Source organism: Pongo pygmaeus, chromosome 19 (assembly GCF_028885625.2).
Source record: "Pongo pygmaeus isolate AG05252 chromosome 19, NHGRI_mPonPyg2-v2.0_pri, whole genome shotgun sequence".
NCBI classification, from domain to species: Eukaryota; Metazoa; Chordata; class Mammalia; order Primates; family Hominidae; genus Pongo; species Pongo pygmaeus.
Window position 1 is genome coordinate 58,275,776 of NC_072392.2, and position 25,166 is coordinate 58,300,941.

Genomic DNA, 25,166 nt, shown 5'->3' on the forward strand with positions numbered 1-25,166 from the left:
GATTCTCAAGGAACCCTGAATAACCACAATAATCTTGAAAAAGAACAAAACTGGAGGTCTCACATTTCCTGATTTCTAAACTTACTACAAAGCTACAGTGAGCAAAACAGCATGGTACTGGCATAAAAACAGAAATATAGACCAATGGAACAGAACAGAAATTCCAGAAGCAAACCCCCACATATATGGTCAAATAATTTTCAGCCAGCCTATCAAGACCATTCAATGGGAAAAAGAACAGTTTTTTCAACAAATGGTGCAGGGAAACCTGGATATCTACACACAAACAATGAAGTTGCACCATTATAATATGTGCAAAAATTAACTCTAAATGGATCAAAACCTTAAATATAAAAGCTAAAACCATAAAATTTTTCCAAAAGCACCAGCGATAAAAAATGAACTTCATGAGATAAATTGGACGCATGAAAATTAAAAACGTTTATGTATCATAGACCACCATCAACAGAGTAAAAACGCAACACACCAAATGGGAGAAAATATTTACAAATCATGTATCCGATAAGGTATTAATATCTGGAATACATAAAGAACTTCCACAACTCAACAATGACAAAAGCAATCCGATTCCAAAATGGACAAAGGCAACATCATACTGAATGAGCAAAAACTAGAAGCATTTCCCCTGAAAACCAGCACAAGAAAAGGAAGCCCGGCCAGGCGCAGTGGCTCACGCCTGTAATCCCAACACTTTGGGAGGCTGAGGCAGGCAGATCACAAGGTCAGGAGATCGAGACCATCCTAGCTAACATGGTGAAACCCCATCTCTACTAAAAATACAAAAAATTAGCCGGGCAAGGTGGCGGGCACCTGTAGTCCCAGCTACTAGGGAGGCTGAGGCAGGAGAATGGCATGAACCCCAGAGGCAGAGCTTGCAGTGAGCCAAAATTGTGCCACTGCACTCCAGCCTGGGCGACAGAGCGAGACTCTGTCTCAAAACAAAACAAAACAAAACAAAAAAGAAAAGAAAAGAAAAGGAAGCCCTCTCTCACTACTCTTATTAAACATAGTATTGGAAGTCCTGGCCAGGGCAATCTGACGAGAGAAAGAAATAAAGGCCATCCAAATAGGAAGAGAGGAAGTCAAACTATCCCTGTTTGCAGATGAAGATGACATGATCCTATATCTAGAAAACTCCACAGTCTCAGCCCAAAAGCTCCTTAAGCTGATAAACAACTTGGCAGGATACTAAATCAATATGCAAAAATTACTGACATTCCAATTCACCATCAACAGTCAAGCCGAGAGCCAAATCAGGAATGCAATCCCATTCACAATTGCCACAAATAAACAAATAAATAAATAAATAAATAAAATAAGTAGGACTACAACTAACCAGGTAGGTGAAAGATCTCTACAAAGGGAACTACAAAGCACTGCTTGAAGAAATCAGAGATTTCTTACAAACAAATGAAAAAACATTCCATGCTCATGGACAGGAATAATCAATATCATTAAAAAGGTCATACTGCCCAAAGCAATTTACAGATTCAATGCTATTCCTATTAAACTACCACTGACATTCTTCAGAGAACTAGGAAAAACTATTTTAAAACTCATATGGAACCAAAAAAGAGCCCAAAAAGCCAAGGCAACCCTAAGCAAAAAGAACAAAGCTGGAGGCATCACACTACCCAACTTCAAACTATACCACATGGCTACATTAATCAAAACATCATGATACTGGTACAAAAACAGACACATAGACCAATGAAACAGAATAGAGAGCCCAGAAATAAGGTCACACCTACAACTATCTGATCTTGAACAAACCTACCAAAAACAAGCAATGGGGAAAGGATTCCCTATTCAGTAAATGGTGCTGGGATAACTCACTAGGCATATGTAGAAGATTGAAACTGGACCCCTTCCTTACACCATATTCAAAAATTAAGATAGATTAAAGACTTAAATGTAAAACAAAAACTATAAAAACCCTGGAAGACAAGCTAGGCAATACCATTCTGGACATAGGAACAGGCAAAGATTTCATGATGAAGACATCAAAAGCAATTGCAACAAAAGCAAAAATTGACAAATGACACCTAATAAAATTAAAGAGTTAATGCATAGCAAAGGAAACTATCAACAAAGTAAACAGACAACGTACAGAATGGGAGAAAATTTTTGGCAAACTATGCATCTGACAAAGGTCTAATACCCAGCTTCCATAAGGAACTTAAATTTACAAAAGAAAAACAAACAACCTCATTAAAAAGTGGGCAAAGGACATGAATGGACACTTTTCAAAAGAAGATATATATGCAGCCAACAATCCTATGGAAAAAAGCTAACAGTACTGATCCTTAGAGAAATGCAAATCAAAACCACCACAATGAGATACCATCTCACACCAGTCAGAATGGCTATTATTAAAAAGTAAAAAAAAAAAAAAAAAAAAAAAAACAGATGCTGGTGAGGCTGCAGAGAAAAAGGAACACTTGCACACTATTGGTAAGAATGTAAATTACTTCAACCATTGTGGAAGACAGTAGACAGTGTGGCAATTCCTCAAAGACCTAAAAACAGAAACACCATTTGACCCAGCAATCCCATTACTGGGTATATACCCAAAGAAATACAAATTGTTATATTATAAAGACACATGCACACGTATGTTCATTGAAGCACTATTCACAATAGCAAAGACATGGAATCAACCTAAATGCCAATCAATGGTAGACTCGATTTTAAAAATGTGGTACATATACACTGTGGAATACTATGTAGCCATTAAAAAAAATGAGATTGTGTCCTTTGCAGAAACTTAGATGGAGCTGGAGACCATTATCCCCAGCAAACTAATGCAGGAACAGAAAACCAAATACTGTATGTTCTCACTTTTAAGTAGGAGCTAAATCATGAGAACACATGGAAACATAGAGGGGAAAAACACACAATGGGGCCTATCAGAGGGTAGAGGGTGGGAGGAGGGAGAGGATCAGAAAAATAACTAATGGGTACTAGGCTTAATACCTGGGTGACAAAATAATCTGTACAACAAACCACTACCACACAAGTTTACCTATATAACAAAACTGTAATCTCAGTACTTTGAGAGGTGAGGCAGGAGGATCACTTGAGACCAGAAGTTCAAGGATAGCCTGGCCAACATGGTGAAACCCCGTCTCTACTAAAAATACAAAAAATTAGCCAGGCGTGGGGGCACACACCTGTAATCCCAGCTATTCGGGAGGCTGAGGTGGGAGGACTGCTTGATCCTGGGAGGCAGACGTTGCAGTGAGCTGAGATAGTGCCACTGCACTCCAGCCTGGGTGACATAGTGAAGCCCTGTCTCAAAAAAGGGTAAAGGACTTGAATAGACATTACTCCAAAGAAAATACACAAATGGCCAATAAGCAGAAGAAAAGATGCTCAACATCACTAATCATTAGGGAAATGCAAATTAAAAACACAAGATACCATTTCACACCCTTAAAAATGGCTATTCTTTAAAAAGTACAACAAAACAGATAATGAGGTTGGCAAAGATGTGGAGAAATTGGAACCCCTGTGCATTGTTGATGGAACTGTAAAATGGTACAGCCACTGTGAAAAACAGCTTGGCAGTTCCTCAAAAAATTAAATATAGAATTACCATATGGTCCAGAAATTCCATTCTTAGGTGTATACCCAAAGGAATTGAAAACAGGGACTCGAACAGATATGTACACCAATGTTCACAGCAGCATTATTCAAAATAGCAAAAAGATGGAAACAACCCAGATATCCACTGGCAGATGAATGGACAAACAAAATGTGGTATATCCATACAGTGGAATATTATTCAGCCATAAAAAGAAATAAAATTCTGACACATACTACATGGTGGATGAACCTTGAAAACATTATGCTAAGTAAAATAAGCCAGACACAAAAGGACAAATATTGTATGATTCCACTTACATGAGGTACCTAGAGTAATCAAATTCATAGAGACAGAAAAGAGAATGGCATTTTTCCAGGGGCTGGACAGTAGGGAAATACAGAGATATTGTTTCATGGGTATGGTGTTTCAGTTTGGAAAGATGAAAAGGTTCTGGCACTGGATAATAGTATATAAATATGCATAATACCACTGAATTTACACTTAAAAACAGACAAATGGTAAATTTTATGTTATATATATTTTACCATTAAAAAGATGAAGGTAAGAAAAAAGCTGAAAAAATATTTGCAATTCAAATGTTAAATAAAGCTCTTTAAGCTAATAGAAAAGTTACACAACACAGAAACTTGGACCTACACAATGAAGGGCACCAGAAGTGAAAAACTGGAGGGTTAAGAAAAAAATTATTTTCCTCATTTGTAAATGTGTACATAGCTGATGATTTAAAGCAAAAATAACAAAACACTGTGAGGGCTATGACAAATGTAGAAGTAAAATATTTGACAAAAATGGCACAAAACATGGGAGAGTGGACATGGAAGTATACAGGTTCTTACACATTATTTGTGAGTTGAAATATTATTTGAAGGTACACTGTGATAAGTTTAAGATGCAAAGTATGAAGCAACTCCCAAAAATAAAACTAAGAGGTATACTTAAGAAGACAATGGTGAAGGTAAAATAGAATCCTAAAACATGTTTAATTAATTCAAAGAAGACAGAAAAGGGGAATAAAGAAAAGTTGGAACAAACAGAAAACAAATAGTAACCACAGTGATAATTACACTGAATGTAAATAGTATAAGTGTTCCAATTAAAAAGAAGAGGTTGTCAGATTGGATAAATAAAGAAGACAATTATTTATAAGAAATTGATCTTAAATCTAAAGACACAAATAGGTTAAAAATAAAAGGATGAAGAATATATACTATGGAAACATTAATCCTAAGAAAGCTGGAGTGGCTATATCAATGTTAGCCAAAATGGATCTCAGAACAAAGACATTTCATAATGATAGATCGCCTAATACATCAAGAAGACATAATAATCTTAAATGTGTATACAGCTAATAACAGACCATGAAAACCCATGAAGCAAAAACTGGCAGAATTGAAAGAAAAGGCAAATCCACAATTATAGGATCCTTATAGTATTCTCTAATTAATTTATACGTAGACCAAAAAAAAATCAGCAAGGATACAGAAGATCTTAGCAAGATAATCAACAAACTTGACCTGATTTTTATAAATGAATACCTATACTTTCCAAAAACTCACAGAGCATTTGCCAAGACAGATCATCAAATTTAAAAGAATTGAAATCATATAGAATCTATTCTCTAACCACACAAAAATAAATTAGAACCCAATAAGAGAAAAATATCTAGGAAAAAACACCTAGTTAGTGTTTATTTAGACTTCTAAATAAATCTTGGGTCAGAGAAGAAATCACAAGGGAAATCAGAAAAAAATGTAACAACATCAAAATTTGTGGGATACAGATAAAGAAGTGCTTAGAGGGAAATGTATAGCTTTCTTTGGTGTTTTATTTAGGAAAAAAAAAAAAAGTCCAAAATCAGTTATCAACTATTTAAGTTTCAATCTTTTTTTTTTCTTTTTTTTTGAGACGGAGTTTCGCTCTTGTTGCCCAGGCTTGAGTGCAACGGCACGATCTCGGCTCACTGCAGGCTCCGCCTCCCGGGTTCAAGCAATTCTCCTCCCTCAGCCTCCTGAGTAGCTGGGATTACAGGCACCCATCACCACGCCTGGCTAGTTGCTTGCATTTTTAATAGAGACAGGGTTTTGCCATGTTAGCCAGCCTGGTCTCGAACTCCTGGCCTCAGGTGATACGCCTGCCTCAGCCTCCCAAAGTGCTGGGATTACAGGGGTAAGCCACCATGCCTGGCCAAGTTTCAATCTTATGAAGCTAGCAGAAGAGCAAATTACATCCAAAGAAAGTAAAACAATGGTAATTAAAAAAAAAAAGCAGAAACCAACAAAATAGAAAATGGAAAAACAGAAAGTCAACAAAAACTTTTTAAAAGATCAATAAAATGGATAAACCTCTACTACCTATTATAGATTGAGCAAAATGAATTCTAGATTGAGGAAAAAAAAAGGAGATAGACACAAATTATGAATATCAGAAATGAAAGAGGGCATATCACTACAAATCCTACAGACATTTAAAGAAATAAGAGAATATTTTGAACATTATGCCAATAAATTCAAAAATTTGAATGGACAAATTTATTGAAAGATACTAATTACTAAAACTGACTCAGAAACAGAAAATGTGAATGGTCCTATACTCATTTTAAAAATTAAATTTAAAAGTAAAAATCTTCCCAAAAATAACATATAAGGGCAAGATGGCTTCCCTGGTGAATTCTATCAAAAATTTAAGGAAGAAATAATACCGATACTTCCCAACTCATTTTATAAAGCCAACATTACCCTGATATCAAAGCCAGATAAAGACATTACAGAAAACTATAGACCAATATTCTTATGAACATAGATGCAAAGAATCCTTAACAAAATTTAGCAAATCAAATCTCACAATTGTATAAAATGGGTCCTACACCATGATCAAGTGGGTTTTATTCCACTAATTTACAGTCAGGCCAACATTCAAAAACCAATCAATGTAATTTACCATATCAACAGGATATAGGAGAAAAAACATATATATAATCCTACCAAGGAAGGCAGTAAAATTTTAAATATAAAATCCAACATCCACTCATTATAAAAATGTTCAGCCAACTAGTGATAGAAGGAAACTTCTTTAGCCTGACAAAGGGCATAGACAGAACACCTAGCACAAATGTCATATGGAACAGTGAGGGACCAGAATGTTTTCCACCACAAGATTGTGAACAAGGCAAGGGTATCCACTCTCATCACTCTAATTCAGCCTTGTACTGCATAAAAGGTAAACACTGTAAAGGAAGAAGTAAAACAGTATTTACTAGAGAATGAAACATGCAACTTTGTGTAGTTAGAAAGTCCTAAAGACTCCAAAAATATCAACTAGAACCAATAAGTGATTTAACAAGTTGCAGGTTAGAGGGTAAATATACAAAAATGAATTCTACTTCTATAATAGTAACGAATAACTGGAAGGAGATTATAAGTGGAATCATACAATATCTGTCCTTTTATGACTGGCTTATTTTACTTCACATAATGTCTTCAAGTTTCATCTATGTTGTAGTACATGTCAGAATTTCCTTCCTTTTTAAGGCTCAATAATATTCCATTGTATGTATATACCACATTTTTTTATTCATTTATCAATGAACATTTTGGTTGTTTCCACCTTTGGGCTATTGTGAATAACACTCCTATGAACACTGGTGTACAATTATCTGAGTACTTGCTTTCAATTCTTTTGGATATTTGCCTAGAAATGTTATTTCTGGACCATATGGTAATTCTGTTTTTAACTTTCAGAGGAATCAGGAACAAGGTTTTTCAGTTAAACATACAGAAAGGGAGAAAATTAGAATGGGCCCTCTGGTACTGGAATGGAACTGGATGTATTGGTATAAACACTCATAATTTTCAGTGTACAGACAGACAGATACAGAAAAAATATAGATATAAATGTATATGTCTATGAGTCTGGGTTTGTGTATACAATACATTGTGTATATTCTCTAGCTGTCTGCTGAAAGGGCCTGGAGCAGCAACTCCAACAGCAATGAGCAAAGCTAACTCCCAGAACACAGCATTTAAATGTTATTTTTCACTAAATGGAACCAGGGTTCCTTGGAGAAATGGCTGAATCCAAGACTAGGGCAGGGAAAATACAAGGTGAGCCTGGAACACTATCTTTTGCCAAAAAATAAGGAAGTGTTCCAAGAATGATTTATATATTAGAAAGACACAAGCAACTTAACTGGTTTCCCACTTGAGTACCAAAACAAATCATATAATAATTATAACCCACTGAATAAAATGGACAATCACAAGTCCATAAAGATATAAATAAAATGAGCAAACTGAATTTTTGTAAGGACATGTTATTTATATAATTTCAGAGTTCTTCCCCATAAAGTCCTCTTTTATAAAGGCAAAAAGATAACTGTAAAGTTATATTTTTTATCTAGCAGATATCATATTAATCAAGTTATCAATCATTAATGAGAGGAAATGAAACTGTGTGCCACCTTATAAGATACAATGAGCAGAAGGCATCAATTCTGTGACATTCCTACCAAAGATAAATAACCTCAGTCTAATGAGGAGAAAACCCAAATTAAGAGACATTCTAGATAAGCTGTAATATTCTGAAGTGTCAAAATCATGACAGTCAAGGAAAGACTGAAGAAGTGTTCCACACTGAAGTTGTTACTAAAGTGATAACTAAATGCGATGCATGGTTCTGACTGGATTCTTTTGCTTTTATAAAAGTGTTATTAAGACAACTGCTGAAATTTAAACCGGTTCTGAGTATTAGATGGCAACAATGAATCAATTTTAACTTCCTGATTCTTATGGTTATATTGTGATTATGTATAAGAATGTCTTTGCTTATAAGACATAGGCACTAAAGTATTTCAGGGTGAGGGAACATCAGGGCAACAACATACTCTTAAATGGCTCAATTAAAAAAAGATATTTGTATTGTATTGTACTTCTCTATAATTTTGTGACAGCCAAACTTTTAAAAAGCTAAAATAACCGAAAGATAAATTTACTGGGCAGACAGTTGGTCAATTAACGAAGTAGTTTTCAAAGGTAAAGTTATCTTTCCACACCCAGTATCCATGAATGAAAACGTTCTACATAACAATTGTAGATACTATCACCACTGAATAGCTACACTCATTACACCACTGAATAGCTACATGTCGGCTGGTTTGCTATACATATTTATTTCATTAATGTATCTACACATCAAGAAAACTTAGAGGAATGGCTGAATTTTGTCAACTTTCTCTGAATATTCACCAAGTTCACTCAATATGATAAAGAAGATTTGAAACTTTTGAGAATTAAACATTTCCACCATAGAGAACACTACTATGTTTTCTCCAAGCTCTCAAAAAATTGTAATTATTGGGCCGGGCGCAGTGGTTCACTCCTGTAATCCCAGCACTTTGGGAGGCCGAGGCAGGCGGATCATTTGAGGTCGGGAGTTTGAAACATGCCTGGCCAACAAGGCGAAACCCCGTCTCTACTAAAAATAAAAAGAAACTAGCCAGGCATGGTGGCAGGCACCTGTAATCCCAGCTACTCGAGAGGCTGAGGCAGGAGAACCGCTTGAACCCAGGAGGTGGAGGTTGCAGTGAGCTAAGACTGCACCACTGCACTCCAGCCTGGGTGACGTAGCAAGACTCCACCTCAAAAAAAAAAAAAAAAAAAAAAAAAGCCATAATTATTGGAGCTGAAGGAAACACTCAAGCAATTAGTCATCCATTCTATCATCCTACCCCTAGGCAAATTTGCAGACAAGGCAAGAGATTCACACTAACTCCACTAATCTCTGGCCTAACTTAACCAAGATTACAATAGTATAGAACAGGTGTTGGCAAACTTTTTCTCTAAAAGGCCAGAGATTTTCCTGCTGGCTGAACATGAAAAGAAAGAAAAGAAAAATAAATAAATAGACAGAGAGTAAATATTTTAGGTTTTGTGAGCCATACGGTCTCTGTCACAACTACTCAACTTTACTGTTATAATGCAAAAGTCCCACAGACTATATGTATAAACAAATGTAAAATGCGTTAAAAAAAACTTTATTTATAAAAACAGGCAGCAGGCTGTATTCTGCCCATGGGTCATAGTTTGCCAACCACTGGCATAGGAAAAAAGATTACGACAAAAAAGTATCCATGAAAATAGACCTGCTAAATTTTACTATGACCGTGATATATTAGGTGAAAAATAAAAGCTATATACTATAATCCTAATTTTGTGTGTGGGGAGGGAGTATATATGTAATATATGTGTAATATATGTCATATATACTACATAACAAATATATGTAATATATACTACAGTATCAACCCCTTTACAGGGGTTGAGCCCTGTACAACATCTGATTACAGGAGTGAGCCACCACGCTTGGCCCAATAATTACGATTTTTTTGAGAGTTTGGAGAAAACATATTAGTGTTCTCTATGGTGAAAATGTTTACATATATATGGTGGAAATGTTTACATGTATACTCAGTTGATACTGAGTATATATGTAATATATATATACTCAGTTGATACTGAGTATATATGTAATATATACTACGTAACAAAAATGGCAACAAATTCTACTTATCTTTGTAAATAAGCTCCCTTTCAAGGTTACTTTGTAGCTCTTCCCTCCAAGATGTGAGCTTTACCCCTTGAGTCTGGATTTGGTCATGTGATTTGCTTTTGGTGACTGGAACATTAGCAAACCTGACACAAACAGAGACTCAAAAGGCATTTGTACACTGGGGCTTGTTCTCTTGCTGCTCTTGGAACCCTGAGGCCACCATATACATAAACCAGAATTAGCCTGCTAGATGATGAGAGAGACCCACCTCATGGTCCCAGCTGACTACCAATCAACTCCCTGAAGCAGGGCTGCCTTGCTGACTTACAGCTGACCTGCAGTTGACCACAGACACATGAGTAGGCCACCTGAGATCAGCAGAAGAAATGCCCAGCTGAGCCCAGCCTAAATTGCTGACCCCCACAACAGTAAGCTAAATAAATGGTTGGTTTGTTACAGCAACAGATAACATTGCATGTGTATGTGCACGCACATGTGCGCACTTAAGAATAGACAGCAGGCAAAATACCAGGGGTTGATATTGAGGAGACAGTTTAATTAACGATTAATGTTAATAATTTAAGTACACATTTTGGTGGTTCCCAAATTTTCTCTTAGATGATGCTTTTATATTCAGAAAAAAGTTATTTAGAAATATAAAATTTAGTTCAATATAAAAGTATTTTTCATTATTTCCACTAAATATTGAAAGTCTAAAAATACGGACATCTTGACCTGATGTATTTAAATGAATTCATAGATTTTACGTTCTAACAGAGTTTGGAGATAAACAGTTACAGGTACAAAGAAAACTAAGCAAAGGACAAGACAACTACCAGCACCAAAAAAAATAAATACTGGTTTAGGGAAAGAACTGTAATGAGTTAAAATATTTAAAGAATTATAGTAATGCAAATACCAAATGCTGGCAGGCTGAAGGGGAGAAGTAATGAGAAAGGAGAAAAGGATAGGAGGAAGACAACAGAAAGTATCTAAAACCGAAAACTCGAGAGAAAAGCAAAATATGCATGCTACTTCAAAAACTATCAGAATAAAAAGGAAAAATAATTGAACATTATTTACTTCAGATAGTGGGAATTGGTGAATAATAGAATTAGGGCAGGGGTCTACTGCTTTTCTGTTTGAAGCCAAGTGGAATTCTCTGACATATTTTTTCACACACACCGTTAAAAAAAAATAAAAATTTAAAGAGGAAAAAAAAAAAGTCCAGGAACCAATCCAAGTACATATAACAATTTAGTACATGATAACAGCAAAACTTCAAAACTGGAAAAATTATTAAGTGACACTGGGACAACTGATCAACTATTTGGGAAAATATGCAATTAGAGCCTGACCTCATACATGCATGAAAATAAATCCCATAAACAAGAGAGTTAAATGCACAAACAAAACTATAAAAGAACTATTAAAAATATCCTTATAAATTTATAGAAAAATATCTAGAAAGATCCTCATGAAAGTGTTCATGGTGTTTGCTTCTGGGAAGCAGAAAGGGGGATGGGGTTAATATAAGGGAGAACATTTTAATTTTTATTCTGTATTGGTTTTTATAATATTAAAGGTTTTTCAAAAAATGTTATTACTCTTTTTTTTTTTTTTGAGACAGGGTTTCGCTCTGTCACCCAAGCTGGAATGCAGTGGCATGATCACAGCTCACTGCAGCCTCCACCTCCCGGGCTCAAGCAATCCTCCTGCCTCAGCCTCCTGAGTAGCTGGGACCACAGCATGAGCCACCACACCAAGCTAATTTTGTTTGTTTGTTTTTTTGTAGAGACAGGGTCTTGCTATGTTGCCCAGGCTGATCTCAAACTCCTGGGCTCAAGTGATCCACCTACCTCAGCCTCCCCAAGTGCTGGGATTACATGCATAAGCCACCATGCTTGGCCAAAAACAATTTTTAAATCTGCATTGTCACCTGTATTTAACAATACTGTCATACCCTCTTAGGTATAAGGATCTGAGTAAAAATTGTAAGCTACAAGAAACAGTGGTGAATCATACATCTACTTACTATGGCCATTTTTTTCATTCATTTATTCAACAAATAATAGGAGTAGTTACTAGGTGCAGACTCTGTGCCAGATGCTGGTTATAAAAAACTGAAAAAAAGAGACATTACACTTGTCCTTATGGTCAGTCTGGTAATGAGGCAAACAAAACAAAACAGTTAAACCTACAAATAAATAAATAATTATAAATTTGGGTAAGCATTGTAAATGCTTACATTTGGTGTTGAGACACTAAAAGAGGGACGAATCTTGAATAAATAACCTGCATGGTAATGCATATAATATGACCTGTAACAGTATAAAAATGAACTGTCATCAAAAAGTCATCTGGAAGAGTTTATTCAGAGACAGAATAGTGAGGTGGTTTAGAGGATCAATTCCAGAGCCAGACTGCCTGGGTTTTAATCCAGCTTCTACTCACCAGGTTTGTGACATGAACAAGTTATTCAAATACTCTGTGCCTCAGTTTCCTCAGGTATAATTGGGGAAAATATTAATACCTTCCTGATAGGGTTGTTATAAAGATTGAGTTAAATTCTTTTATTTTGAAAACCGTCAAACCCGAAGAAAAGTTAAAAGAACGTGACAATAAGCATCAACTCACATGAACCTGTATTTGCCAGGTGAATTAATATTTCTAAAGTGCTTAGCAGAGTGTCTGGCACATAACACAGTAAGCACCAGTATCACCATATATATGCAGTTATGTTAAATAGCTATTTTAAATAAAAGTAAATTAAAAGTATAAAGCAAAAGAAAGAAGGGTAGGAAGGAAGGAAATAAAAATGGGGTATGGGAGGAAGAAAAAGGAAAAAAAAATAGCCTAAGGATCGCCCCAGTGTTAACACTTTGTAAGAAGGTCAACAGCGCACTCTGCTGGACCCAAGTGTCTTCCACACACCAGGCCCAAGTTATGAATTAAAATAATATGCTACTGCTACATTAAATCAAATATAATTACTTTAATTAAAGTATATAACGAATGTTAGCATTTATTTAATGAATAAATAAAAAGCAGGTATAAGCGTAAGAATGTATCTGAAGACAACCCTGGCTATTGTGAGGATTTACTTAAAAAATGAACAGAATATAAATAAATCTAGAGAAAATGATTACGAATGACAGAACAAAATAATATCAAAACGTTAACATACTATTCTAAAAAACAATGTTTTTCTTAACTATATTTTGACCATGTGGAGACAGATGCTTCACTAGATCTTTGACGTATGAATTGTCAGATTAAGAAAATAAATCTGAACTGTAAGGAAAGGGATCCAGCAGGGGACAGCAGAAAGTTAATTATATAAGAAAAGGTACTGACACTATTTTCCGACTTGAAAAGAGAGTTAGGAGACTAGAAATGACAGAAAAATAAAGAGACAACAATCTAATTCTCCAATCCACTGGGTGGAAACTAAATAATGTTCATAAAAACTAAGAAAATTTGAAGAACCTAAAAAGTTTAATGTCAAATTCAGGGGAAAACAGAAATCATCAAACTAATTTATCATTTAATTTATGGAAGAAGGTTTGTCAAAAGTAATGCAACTGCAGATTTGAAAAACGTGAAGACTAAGACTCACACCTTTGCAGGGATAAGAGAACTAAACCATTAATTCATGAATCCAAATAAATATTTCTATTTAAAAAATACTGTACTCCCTAGTATCATATAATAAAAAGCAAGATAGGAAAAGCATCCTTAGAATTTAAAGGTGTTAGAATTCAATTAGATATAACGTATCTCCTGACCTCATGATCCGCCCACCTCAGCCTCCCAAAGTGCTGGGATTACAGGAGTGAGTCACCATCCTGGCTAACACGGTGAAACCCTGTCTCTACTAAAATATAAAAAATTAGCTGGGCGTGGTGGCGAGCGCCTGTAGTCCCAGCTACTTGGGAGGCTGAGGCAGGAGAACGGTGTGAACCCGGGAGGCGGAACTTGCAGTGAGCCGAGATCGCGCCACTGCACTCCAGCCTGGGCAACAGAGCAAGACTCCCTCTCAAAAATAAATAAATAAATAAATAAAGTATCATTAAATCTAGTCCCACCTGTAAACTAGTTCAACCCTTGTGGAAGTCAGTGTGGCGATTCCTCAGGGATCTAGAACTAGAAATTCCATTTGACCCAGCCATCCCATTACTGGGTATATAGCCAAAGGACTATAAATCATGCTGCTATAAAGACACATGCACACGTATGTTTATTTTGGCATTATTCACAATAGCAAAGACTTGGAACCAAGCCAAATGTCCAACAATGATAGACTGGATTAAGAAAATGTGGCACATATACACCATGGAATACTATGCAGCCATAAAAAATGATGAGTTCATGTCCTTTGTAGGGACATGGATGAAATTGGAAATCATCATTCTCAGTAAACTATCGCAAGAACAAAAAACCAAACACCGCATATTCTCACTCATAGGTGGGAATTGAACAATGAGAACACATGGACACAGGAAGGGGAACATCACACTTCGGGGACTGTTGTGGGGTTGGGGGAGGGGGGAGGGATAGCATTGGGGGATATACCTAATGCTAGATGACGAGTTGGTGGGTGCAGCGCACCAGCATGGCACATGTATACATATTTAACTAACCTGCACGTTGCGCACATGTACCATAGAGCCTAAAGTATAATAATAATAATAATAATAATAATAAAAGAAAATAATAATAATTTAAAAAATTAAAAAAAAAAAATCTAGTCCCACATTCTTTTTCCTTCCATATGAAAGAACTGGTTTTGACAAAAAAGTTACTTACCCAAGTCTCTCAGTTTACCTTATTCAAGATTATTACAAGGTCTAGATTAAAATACAACAGATAAAATGTGAGGCATTTTGGTCTGAAGAAAAAAGCAAAAATAAAAATAAAATATAAAAAAACCGAGGCATATGATCTGCCAGCACAAGAAAAGTTCTAATATATGGACTACTTTTTTTTCAATTACTTTATCTAAAAGTTTTGGCAATAAACTCATTTCAAAAGCTACTGTATAATAAATATTAAAACTTACGACATTAATACACATGAAACTATTTTTCTTCTACTTTTTATGAAACCACCTATCCCAAAATCTACAGAAAATACTTTTATGATTTGTAATAAGTCACTTTGTAAAGACTAAGAAATGTTACAGCTGAAACCAAAGTAATTTCCTACAAGGAAAAATATTTACTCCTCTATGACACCCAAAAATCCCATTTTTTAAATAAATTACCTCTACTCATATCCCCATTATTTTTTCTTATATTACAGTCATGGAAATAATTAGTCCTTGTTCTCTGAAAACCTAGATGTATTATTTAATGCTAGAAATCCATGAGAAATTTACTAACAATTTACTTAACATACAAAAAGGAGAAACATTCATACTCACTAAAACTATACATTTTATAATGATTATATTTCTATTATAACTACTTATTCTATTTTTATGTTAGGAAGAAAAAAAATAAAATTGAAAATACAAATCATTTTACTTATGTATTTTTGGGGTTTTTTTTCCCATAACCTTTCAGAAAGCACATAAAATTACTTTATACAGTCATGTTTTTCATCAGACTACCATGAAAAGAAACAAATATTAGAGCTCAACCATATGTTCTTTGCATTGCAAAAGTGCTTTGATGTCTGTTAAATTTACTTTATGCATGTTTAATTAGTATGGCATATATCTCATGTCTTCTTGCAAACAAAAATTCAGTGTCACACTAGTGAAATGTTATCATTTGACAGACTAGATTTAATTGAGAGATTTAACTTGTTCAACAAGTTTTCAGACTTACGAGAAATTGTCAGAGGCCTATATCTTAATGTTATGAGTAATAAATCACCCACTTATGAAAAATTATTCCATTTCTAGAGATATGCAGAGTTATACCACCTAAAGCCAAGGAAGGAAATATGCAATTTCTGGTTTAAAAATAAAACAGATATAAAGATACAGATATACAATTATAGATACAGCTATATTTTACCAATGAGAAGACCATAATCAATGATCAACATATATCAGCATACTACATAACCAAAAGGAGAAATCAATCAAAGCATTAGGCTTAAAATTAAGGTGCTCAACCAAGGGCACAGTAGCTGTGCTTACGGTCAAGCGGTTTAGACTCAAAATATTTCAGCCATAAACATCTTTAACGATATCAAAAGAATTTTTGGCCAGGTTCCGTGGCTCACGCCTGTAATCCCAGCACTTTGGGAGGCCGAGGCAAACAGATCACCTGAGGTCAGGAGTTCGAGGCCAGCCTGGCCAACATGGTGAAGCCTCATCTTTACTAAAAATACAAAAATGAGCTGGGCGTGGTGTCGGGTGCCTGTAATCACAGCTACTCGAGAGGCTGATTCAAGAGAATCACTTGAACCCAGGAGGCAGAAGTTGCAGTGAGCCGAGATCGCCCCACTGCACTCCATCCTGGGTGACAAGGGAGACTCCATCTCAAAAAAAAAAAGAAAATGAATTTTCTACTAAACTCTAAACCTAACTCCTCAAAATTTATAATGTTGATCAGTATTATCAACAATAACATTAATAATACCTTTCAGCAGCATTTAAAAATAAGAACTACAAGGCCAGGTGCAGTAGCTCACACCTATAATCCTCGCACTCTGGGAGGCCAAGGCAGGTGGATCACTTAAGCCCAGAAGTTTGAGAGCAGCTTAAGCAACACAGCGAAACCTTGTCTCTAAAAAAGTTAACTAAATAAATAAAATAAAAATAAGAACTACATATTACTCCAAGCAACCTACAGATTCAATGTAATCCCTATCAAAATACCAGTAACATTCTTTACAGGAATAGAAAGAACAATCCTAAGATTCATATGGAACCACAAAGACCCTGAATAGCCAAAGTAATAGTATGCAAAAAGAAAACTGTAGGCACCACACTATGTACTACACAAAGCTATAGTAACCAAAACAGAATGGTATTAGTATAAAAACAGACACATAGACCAATGGAACAGAATAGAGAACCGACAAGTAAATCCAGGTTTTTACAGTTGACTGATTTTCAACAAAGATGCCAAGAACACATATCGGGGAAAGGACCCTCTCTTCAATAAATGGTGCTAAGAACACTGGATGCCCATATGCAAAAGGAAAAAACTAGATCCCTCTCACCATCTACAAAAACCAACTCAAAATAGATTAAAGACTTAAACATAAGACCCAAAACCATAAAACTACCAGAAGAAAACATAGGGGAAAAGCTTCAGGACACTGATCTAGGCAGATTTTATGGGTAAGAATTCAAAAGTACAGGCAACAAAAACAAAAATAGACAAATAGGACTGTATCAAACTAAAAAGCTTCTGCACAGCAAAGGAAACAACAGAGTATAGAGACAACCTGTAGAATGGGAGAAAATATTTCCAAACTATTCATCTGAGAAGGGACTACTATCCAGAATATACAAGGAACTCAACAGCAAAAAATAACAAATAATCTGATTTTAAAATAGGCAAAGGGTGTGAATAAACATTTCTCAAAAGATACATAAAGCCTACAAGAACATGAAAAAATGCTGAACATCACTAATTATCAGGGAAATATAAATCAAAAGCACAATAAGATATCATCTCACCCAGTTAGAATGGCTTACTATCGAAAAGACAAAAAAAAAAAAAAAAAAAGTTAGTGACGATGTGGAGAAAAAGAAACTCATACACTATTAGTGGAAATGTAAATTAGTACAGACATTATGGAAAACAGTAATGGAGGCTTCCCAAAAACCTAAAAATATTACTACCATATAATCATATAATCCAGCAATCCTACTACTATTTATCCAAAGGAAAGAAAATCTAGAGTACAGTGGCATGATCATATCTCACCACAGTCTGAAACTCCTAGAGTCAAGTGATCCCCCATGCCTCAGCCTCCCAAGTAGCTAGGACTGCAGGCACGTACCACCATGCCTGGCCAATTTTTTTTTTAATGTTGTACAGATGGAGTTCTCGCTATGTTGCCAGGGCTGGTCTCAAACTCCTGGCCTGAGTGATTCTCCTACCTGAGGCTTCCAAAGTGTTGGGATTACAGGTGTGAGCCACCACACCCAGCCAACACCATGTTTATTTAGCACTATTCGTAATAGACAAGATAAGGAGTTGGCATCAACCTAAATGTCCATCAACAGATGAATGAATAAAGAAAATGTGACACATATCCATAATGGAATATTATTCAGCCATAAAAAAAAGATTGAAACCTTGCTATTTGCAGCAACATGGGTAAGCCTGGAAGATATTAAGTGAAATAAGTCAGGCATAGGCAGGTAAGTACTGTATGTTCTTACTCATATGTAGGAGCTAAAAAAAATGAGCTCATAGAAGTAGAGTAAATTGTGGTTATCAGAGGTTAGGAAGGGGTGAGGGGAGGGGAGGATAAGGAGAGGTGGGTTTACAAATTTATAACTACAGCTAGATTGGAGAAACAGGAGGAATAAGTTTTGGTATTCTATAGCACTCTAGGGTAAATATGGTTAACAATAATTTCTTACATATTTTCAAAAAGCTGTAAGAGAGAATTCTGAATATTTGCAACACAAAGAAATGACAAATGTTTGAGGCGATGGATGTGTTAATTACTCTGATTTGATCATTACATATCATATACATGTATGAAAATTATCACACCGAATCCCATAAGTATGTATAATTATTATGTGTCAACAAAAATAAACAAAAAATAAAGATAAGAACTACAAATATGTAATATTATTAGTCGGTATTATATAGAATCTTTCATCAGCAGCAGCTAAAGGTAAGAACTACAAATGTGTATCCATCTGCTGCTGTTACTACTACTACTGCTGCTGCCACTTCTACTACCACTTAGTACTTAAACTCTCAGGTATGCCAGATACTCTCAGCACTGTCTAGGTATTAACTTGTTTAATCCTCCTAACAGCCCCATGAGATAGGTACTATCACTAACCCCATTTAACAAACAGCTAAACATAATACCAAGAGTTTAAAAAATCAAGGTTATACAGTTAATAAAGAGTAGAGCTATGATTAAAATCCAAGCAGTCTCAAGATATGAAAATAATCTAAGTGTCTGTCAATGGATGAATAAAGAAATTGTGGTGTGTATGTGTATGTCAATGGAATATTAGCCCTAAAAAAGATCCTGCTATTTGTGACAACATGAATGAACCTGGAGGGAGGACATTATGCAAAGTGAAACATGTCAGATGTAGAAGGAAAAATACTACATGATCTCACTTACACGTGGAATCTAAAAAAGTCAAATACATAGAAACAGAAATCAGAACAATGGTTACCAGGGCAGGGAGGTAGGGGATTTGAGATGTTGATCAAAGAGTAAAAAGTTGAATTTACATAGGATGAATCAAGTCTAGAGAGCTAATGAACAGCATCATGACAACAGTTAATAATACTATATTCTAGGCTGGATATTTCAATATTGGCTTTAAAAATTTCAGGTGTTCTCAACACACACATACACACACACACAAATGTAAGGAGATGAATATGTTAATTAGCTTGTGATATGATTTAGAAGTGTGTCCCCTCCAAATCTCATGCTGAAATGTGATCCCCGAAGTTGGAGGTGGGGCCTAGTGTAAAGTGCTTGGGTCATCAATGGCTGGTGCCCTCCTCACAGTAATGAGTTGAGTTCTTGCTCTGAGGTCACATGAGATCTGGTTATTTAAAAGAGTGTGGAACCTCCTCTGCTCGCTCCTCTGTCCTCTCTTTCCATGTGACAAGTTTGCTCTCTCTTTGTCTTCTGGCATGCTTGTAAGCTTCTTGAGGCCCTCACCAGAAGCAGATGCTGACACCATGCTTCCTGCACAGCCTACAGAACTGTGAGCGAAAATAAAACTCTTTTCTTTATAAATTGCCCAGCCTCTGGTATTCCTTTATAGCAATTCAAACAGACAATCACAGCTTGGCTGTAGTAATAATTTCACTGTGTATACATATATTAAAACATTATGTTTTACACCTAAAATATATACAATTTGTATTTTATGTATTTATTTTTAATTTTTTTTTAGAGACAGGGTCTCGTTTTGTCACCCAGACTGGAGTACAGTGGTTCAATCATAGTTCAATACAGCCTCAATCTTCTGGCTCAAGGGATCCCCCTGCCTCAGCCTCCTGAGTAGCTAGGACTACAAGTACACACCACCACACACAGCTATTTTTTTTTCTATTCTTCGTAAAGACAGGGTCTCGTTATGTTGCCCAGGTTGGTCTTCAACTCCTGACCTCAAGCAATCCTCTCACCTTGGCCTCCCAAAGTGCTGAGATTATAGGCATGCGCCATGATGCCTGGCCCAATCTTTATTTAAAAATTAAAATCAGGCAGTATGTGTCCAAAGTCCATTCTCTTAACCAATAAAAACAAAACAAGCCAGGTGCAGTGATTCATGCCTATAATCCCAAAACTCTGGGAGGCCCAGGCAAGAGGATCACTGGAGGCCATGAGTTTGAGACCAACCTGGGCAACACAGTGAGACCTCATCTCTACAAAAAATAAAAATAAAAAATTAGCTGGGCATGGTGTTGCACATCTGTAGTCCTTGCTACTCAGGAGGCTGGGGTTGGAGGATCACTTGAGCCTGGGATTTTGAGGTTACAGTGGGCTATGATCACACCACTGCATTACAGCATGGGCAACACATTGAGACCCTGTGTCCACAAATAAAGCAAACAAAAACAATTTCCAAGAAAAAAAAAATCTTAATCACGGCTGACTCTATACTTGATTTGTTTATCCGTGAGCTTCTACATATTTCTTTCCTTATCTTGGTGTTAGAACCCTATTTAGGTGGCTCCAGAACTGCAGAGAGGCATTTTACAGAGAATATAAAATAAAGCGATTAGGGCATTTGCCAGAACATGAGAATGCCTAGGCAGGATTTAGCTCTACTATTTACTAGCTTTGTGATCTTAGGCCAGTTTCTTCCTTCTCAGAGTTTCCTCATCTGTACAATGGGAATACCAATATACCTGCTTCATAATCATTGTAAGAACTCAGTAACATTTGACAAATATTTATTAGACAACTAATATGCACCATATGCTGTTCTAGGCATGAGGGACACACATGAAAAAGACTGACATTACATCATAATGGGCCAGACAAATAATAAACAAGGAATCAAGTAATTTCAGATAATAGTAAGCCCATGAAGGACAGGAAAGAAAATGAATGAGAAAACACTGTGGCAGAGCCCAACATATAGCTTACATTATAATGATGTTGATGATTATTGCAATTTAACAGAAGAAGCTTCTAGATAATGTCTCCAACTATTAATATAAAGCTTCAGTGAAGATCACCAACAAAACGCAAATTAAATGTACAGTAACTGAAAACAAATCTGTGGTTGCCTGGGAATGGGGGGACAGGGCAGAAAAAAGGTCCATCAGTCTATCTTGCACTTAGGATGGACCTTTTCTAGGCATCATTTTGCAATATCATGCACTGGTCATTTAAATAATATTTAGTTCGCTGAGTTTAAGTTCACTGAGTTTTACAGATCTTACAAATGTTGACACATTTCATTATATAAATACAAAAAGTCATATTCTGTAATATCACCAATTTCATCAGAAAAGTCTGTAGTTATCACAAAGCTGCCAAGCTCAGAGTATATACAAATTTTTTAAAATTCTGATTTTCACTTGAAAGCTCAAATTTTATCTGGCTCATTTTATCATAAAGAATTACCACGGTTAGTACATCATTCACTCTTTTTCAAGCAAAAATGATGTTCCATGACAAAAAGTGGCTAGTCAGCTCACAATCCAAACTATCCTACAGGCACTTCTCCCCAGGACATCCAACCTGCTTCTGTATGCAAAAGTGTTTTATGAGTTCTATTCATTTCTTCACACAGGATGTTAAAAACCTAAAGAGCTGAGATTAAATACAGTTAGTAATTTTTACTGCTTCATCAAAGACATTCTTAAATGAAACTGGTTTTTTTCAAAACTGTGATCTAATAATGCTGAAGAAAACTATTATTAGTATAGGTTGGGTTGAGGCCAAGGTGGGCAGATCACGAGGTCAGAAGATCGAGACCATCCTGGCTAACATGGTGAAACCCCGTCTCTACCAAAAATACAAAAAATTAGCCAGGCGTGGTGGCAGGCGCCTGTAGTCCTAACTACTCGGGAGGTTGAGGCAGGAGAATGGCATGAACCCGGGAGGCGGAGCTTGCAGTGGGCGGAGATCACGCCACCGCACTTCCAGCCTGGGTGACAGAGCGATACTCCGTCTCAAAAAAATAAATAAATAAATAAATAAATAAATAAAAATTATATAATTTTATAGAGAGAGAGAGAGAGAGAGAGAGAGAGGGAGAGAGAGAGGTTGGAGCCAATACCTTGATTTCTGCTAAGGCACCAACAGTTTTACCCATTCTTGCTTTTGTACTACCAGTACAAATGTCAAGACAATCCAAAAGGCAATAACATATTTTTTCCTTTTTTTTTTTTTGAGATGGGGTCTCACTCTGTCATCCAGGCTGGAGTGTAGTGGTGCAATCTTAGCTCAGTGCAACCTTTGCCTCCTGGGCTTAAGCCATCCTCCCACCTCAGCCTCCCGAGTAGCTGGGACTACAAGTGTGCACCACAACACCTGGCTAATTTTTGTATTTTTTGTAGAATCAGGGTTTCGCCTTGTTGCCCAAGCTGGTCTCAAACTCGTGAACTCAAGTGATCCACCCGCCTTGGCCTCCCAAAGTGCTGGGATTACAGGCGTTAGCCACCACGCCTGGCCTACAACATCTTAATATTATTACAAAAATAATTTTCACCTCACAGACCACCCCCAAAAAAATCTCAATATCTAGAACTCCTTGGACTACTCCTTGAGAACTGTTGCCCTAAGGATCCTGAAAGAACTTTAAGGAGTTGGAGAATTTACAAACATTAAAATACAGAACAGAAAAAATGACTTGCAGATCTCTCTCTCCAATTCTCTTATTTTATAAGGAAACAAGGCATAGAGAGAATAGACTTTGCCATCTCACACATTAGTAACAGAGATGTGACAGCATTGAGGACTTCTGAGTTGGTTTCTACTGTCTTTGTATTATACTATTCTTCCTCTTTTGTCAAAAATTGGTTTAGAAAATTCCGTATTTTCCTTCTTTAAAACTGAACAATGGCATTAATACATACTTTCTGTGGCAAAAAGGAGTTTATCTTTCCCAGCGGAGAGTTGAGTTTTACAGTCTTTCCTGAATCAACTTTTGCATCCAAATTGTGTACTTCTGTTCCAAAGCAATGACGTTTTCTAATCTGTAAACACAGAACCAAAATGAAGTTTAAGGTGAACTAGAAGTTTAACTGGTTAGTTGTTCTCAAAGGCCAAAACAGCTCTATGTATTTTTTTCCTGCATCCAAAAAAAGACTATTTCTAACAGGCAGTAATGAAACAAATTTTAAAAATGCAAATAAGCACCTCATTACAATACTTAAAGGAAACAGAACATAGTAATGACTCATGAATCTTAGCCAAACTATCTTTAATTAGTGATGTAACAAAATTAGAGTACTGTAAAATGAACTTCTCATAAAATAGTCCCATCATATGGACATCAAATATACTCATATTGGAAAGTCCAATCATATATCTAATTGGAAAATAAAAGCAAGTCAAAACTTAAGCACAATTCTACATTGAAAAGAACTTAGAATAAAACTTTTAATGTAAACAGTCATGATTTCCTACAGGATGGAATAAATTACTCGATTACTATTATCACTGTTACTTACTAGATATTTGATAAACCAAGTTGTCTTTGATTAAATTTCTTTTATAAATACCACTAAGTTTTCTTTCCAAACTGCATCCATGCTTTTCCTATTTGTGAAAGATCTATTCACTATATAATTGGGGAGAAAAGCATTTCTACTGATAATCTCATTCCCGCGAAAAATGAAATGAGAACCAGTGAAGTGAGGGAATAAATGTTTTATGTTGAGCCCTACCTGATGACATGCAACTCTACGTACACATTTTGTCAGGGGGAAATCTCTATAGGTTCACACCTCATTTGTCATTGGTACTTTGATAAAAATAAACTAGTTCATTCTATTTCTAAAAACAAGGCTGAATTATAGAAATTTATAAAGATTGTGAGTGGAACAGTTAAACTACATAAGAATGCAAGAACCTTGAGTATACTCAATTAAAAGTACCCAGTTACTTGCCTACAAATAACATCCTAATTAATAATTTTTTATTTTATGTTTTTATTTATTTATTTTTTAGAGACAGGGTCTTGCTCTGTCACCAAGGTTGAAGCATAATTGCATGATCTTAGCTCACCACAGCCTTGAATTCCTAGGCTTGAGCAATCCTCCTACCTCAGCCTCCCAAGTAGCTGGAAAGTAGTCTATAAGGGCTACATGTCTGATGAGCCTGTAGGGCTCATGCCACCACACCCGGCTCTTTTTTTTACTTTTTTGTGGAGACACGAGCCTTGCTATGTCACCCAGCTGGTCTCAAACTGCTGGACCCAAGAGATCCTCCCACCTCAGCCTCCCAGAGTGCTGGGATTACAGTCGTGAGCCACTGTATTCAGCCTAATAATTATCTTTTTTATTTGTAACTAAATCTATTAAAATCCCAGCCTTCCTATCTCACTGCCATGAATTTTGAGAAAACATTGTGTTCATATGCATCCAAATTTCATTTAAAATATCTGGTAATTCAAGCCTTTTAGTAATTTTTAGAAATAAATATACCTATTTTATCATGTATCAATCTTAAAAACTCAGTAAGAATACATCTTGTCATTACATTAAAACTATAAATTCCAAAATATCCATAACATGAATAATCATATCAAAGGTATTTTAGCCAAAAGAAAATGCTATTTTAAGATAGAAACAATGGAGGAGTTAAAAAGTACAAAGTAGTATATCACTAAGATATGCCTTAA

The 25,166-nt window shown here is 35.8% G+C and overlaps 1 protein-coding gene across 2 annotated transcripts in view; it reads right to left on the reverse strand.

Moving 5' to 3' along the window:
* The window catches only part of BRIP1 (BRCA1 interacting helicase 1), a 182,223-nt gene that overhangs the window by 142,392 nt on the left and 14,665 nt on the right, over positions 1-25,166 (reverse strand). For both annotated transcript variants that reach the window (XM_054457133.2, XM_063655630.1), the window contains exon 6: positions 23,398-23,517. In XM_054457133.2, the coding sequence (XP_054313108.1) occupies positions 23,398-23,517 (120 nt within the window). The remainder of the gene's footprint in view (positions 1-23,397; positions 23,518-25,166) is intronic.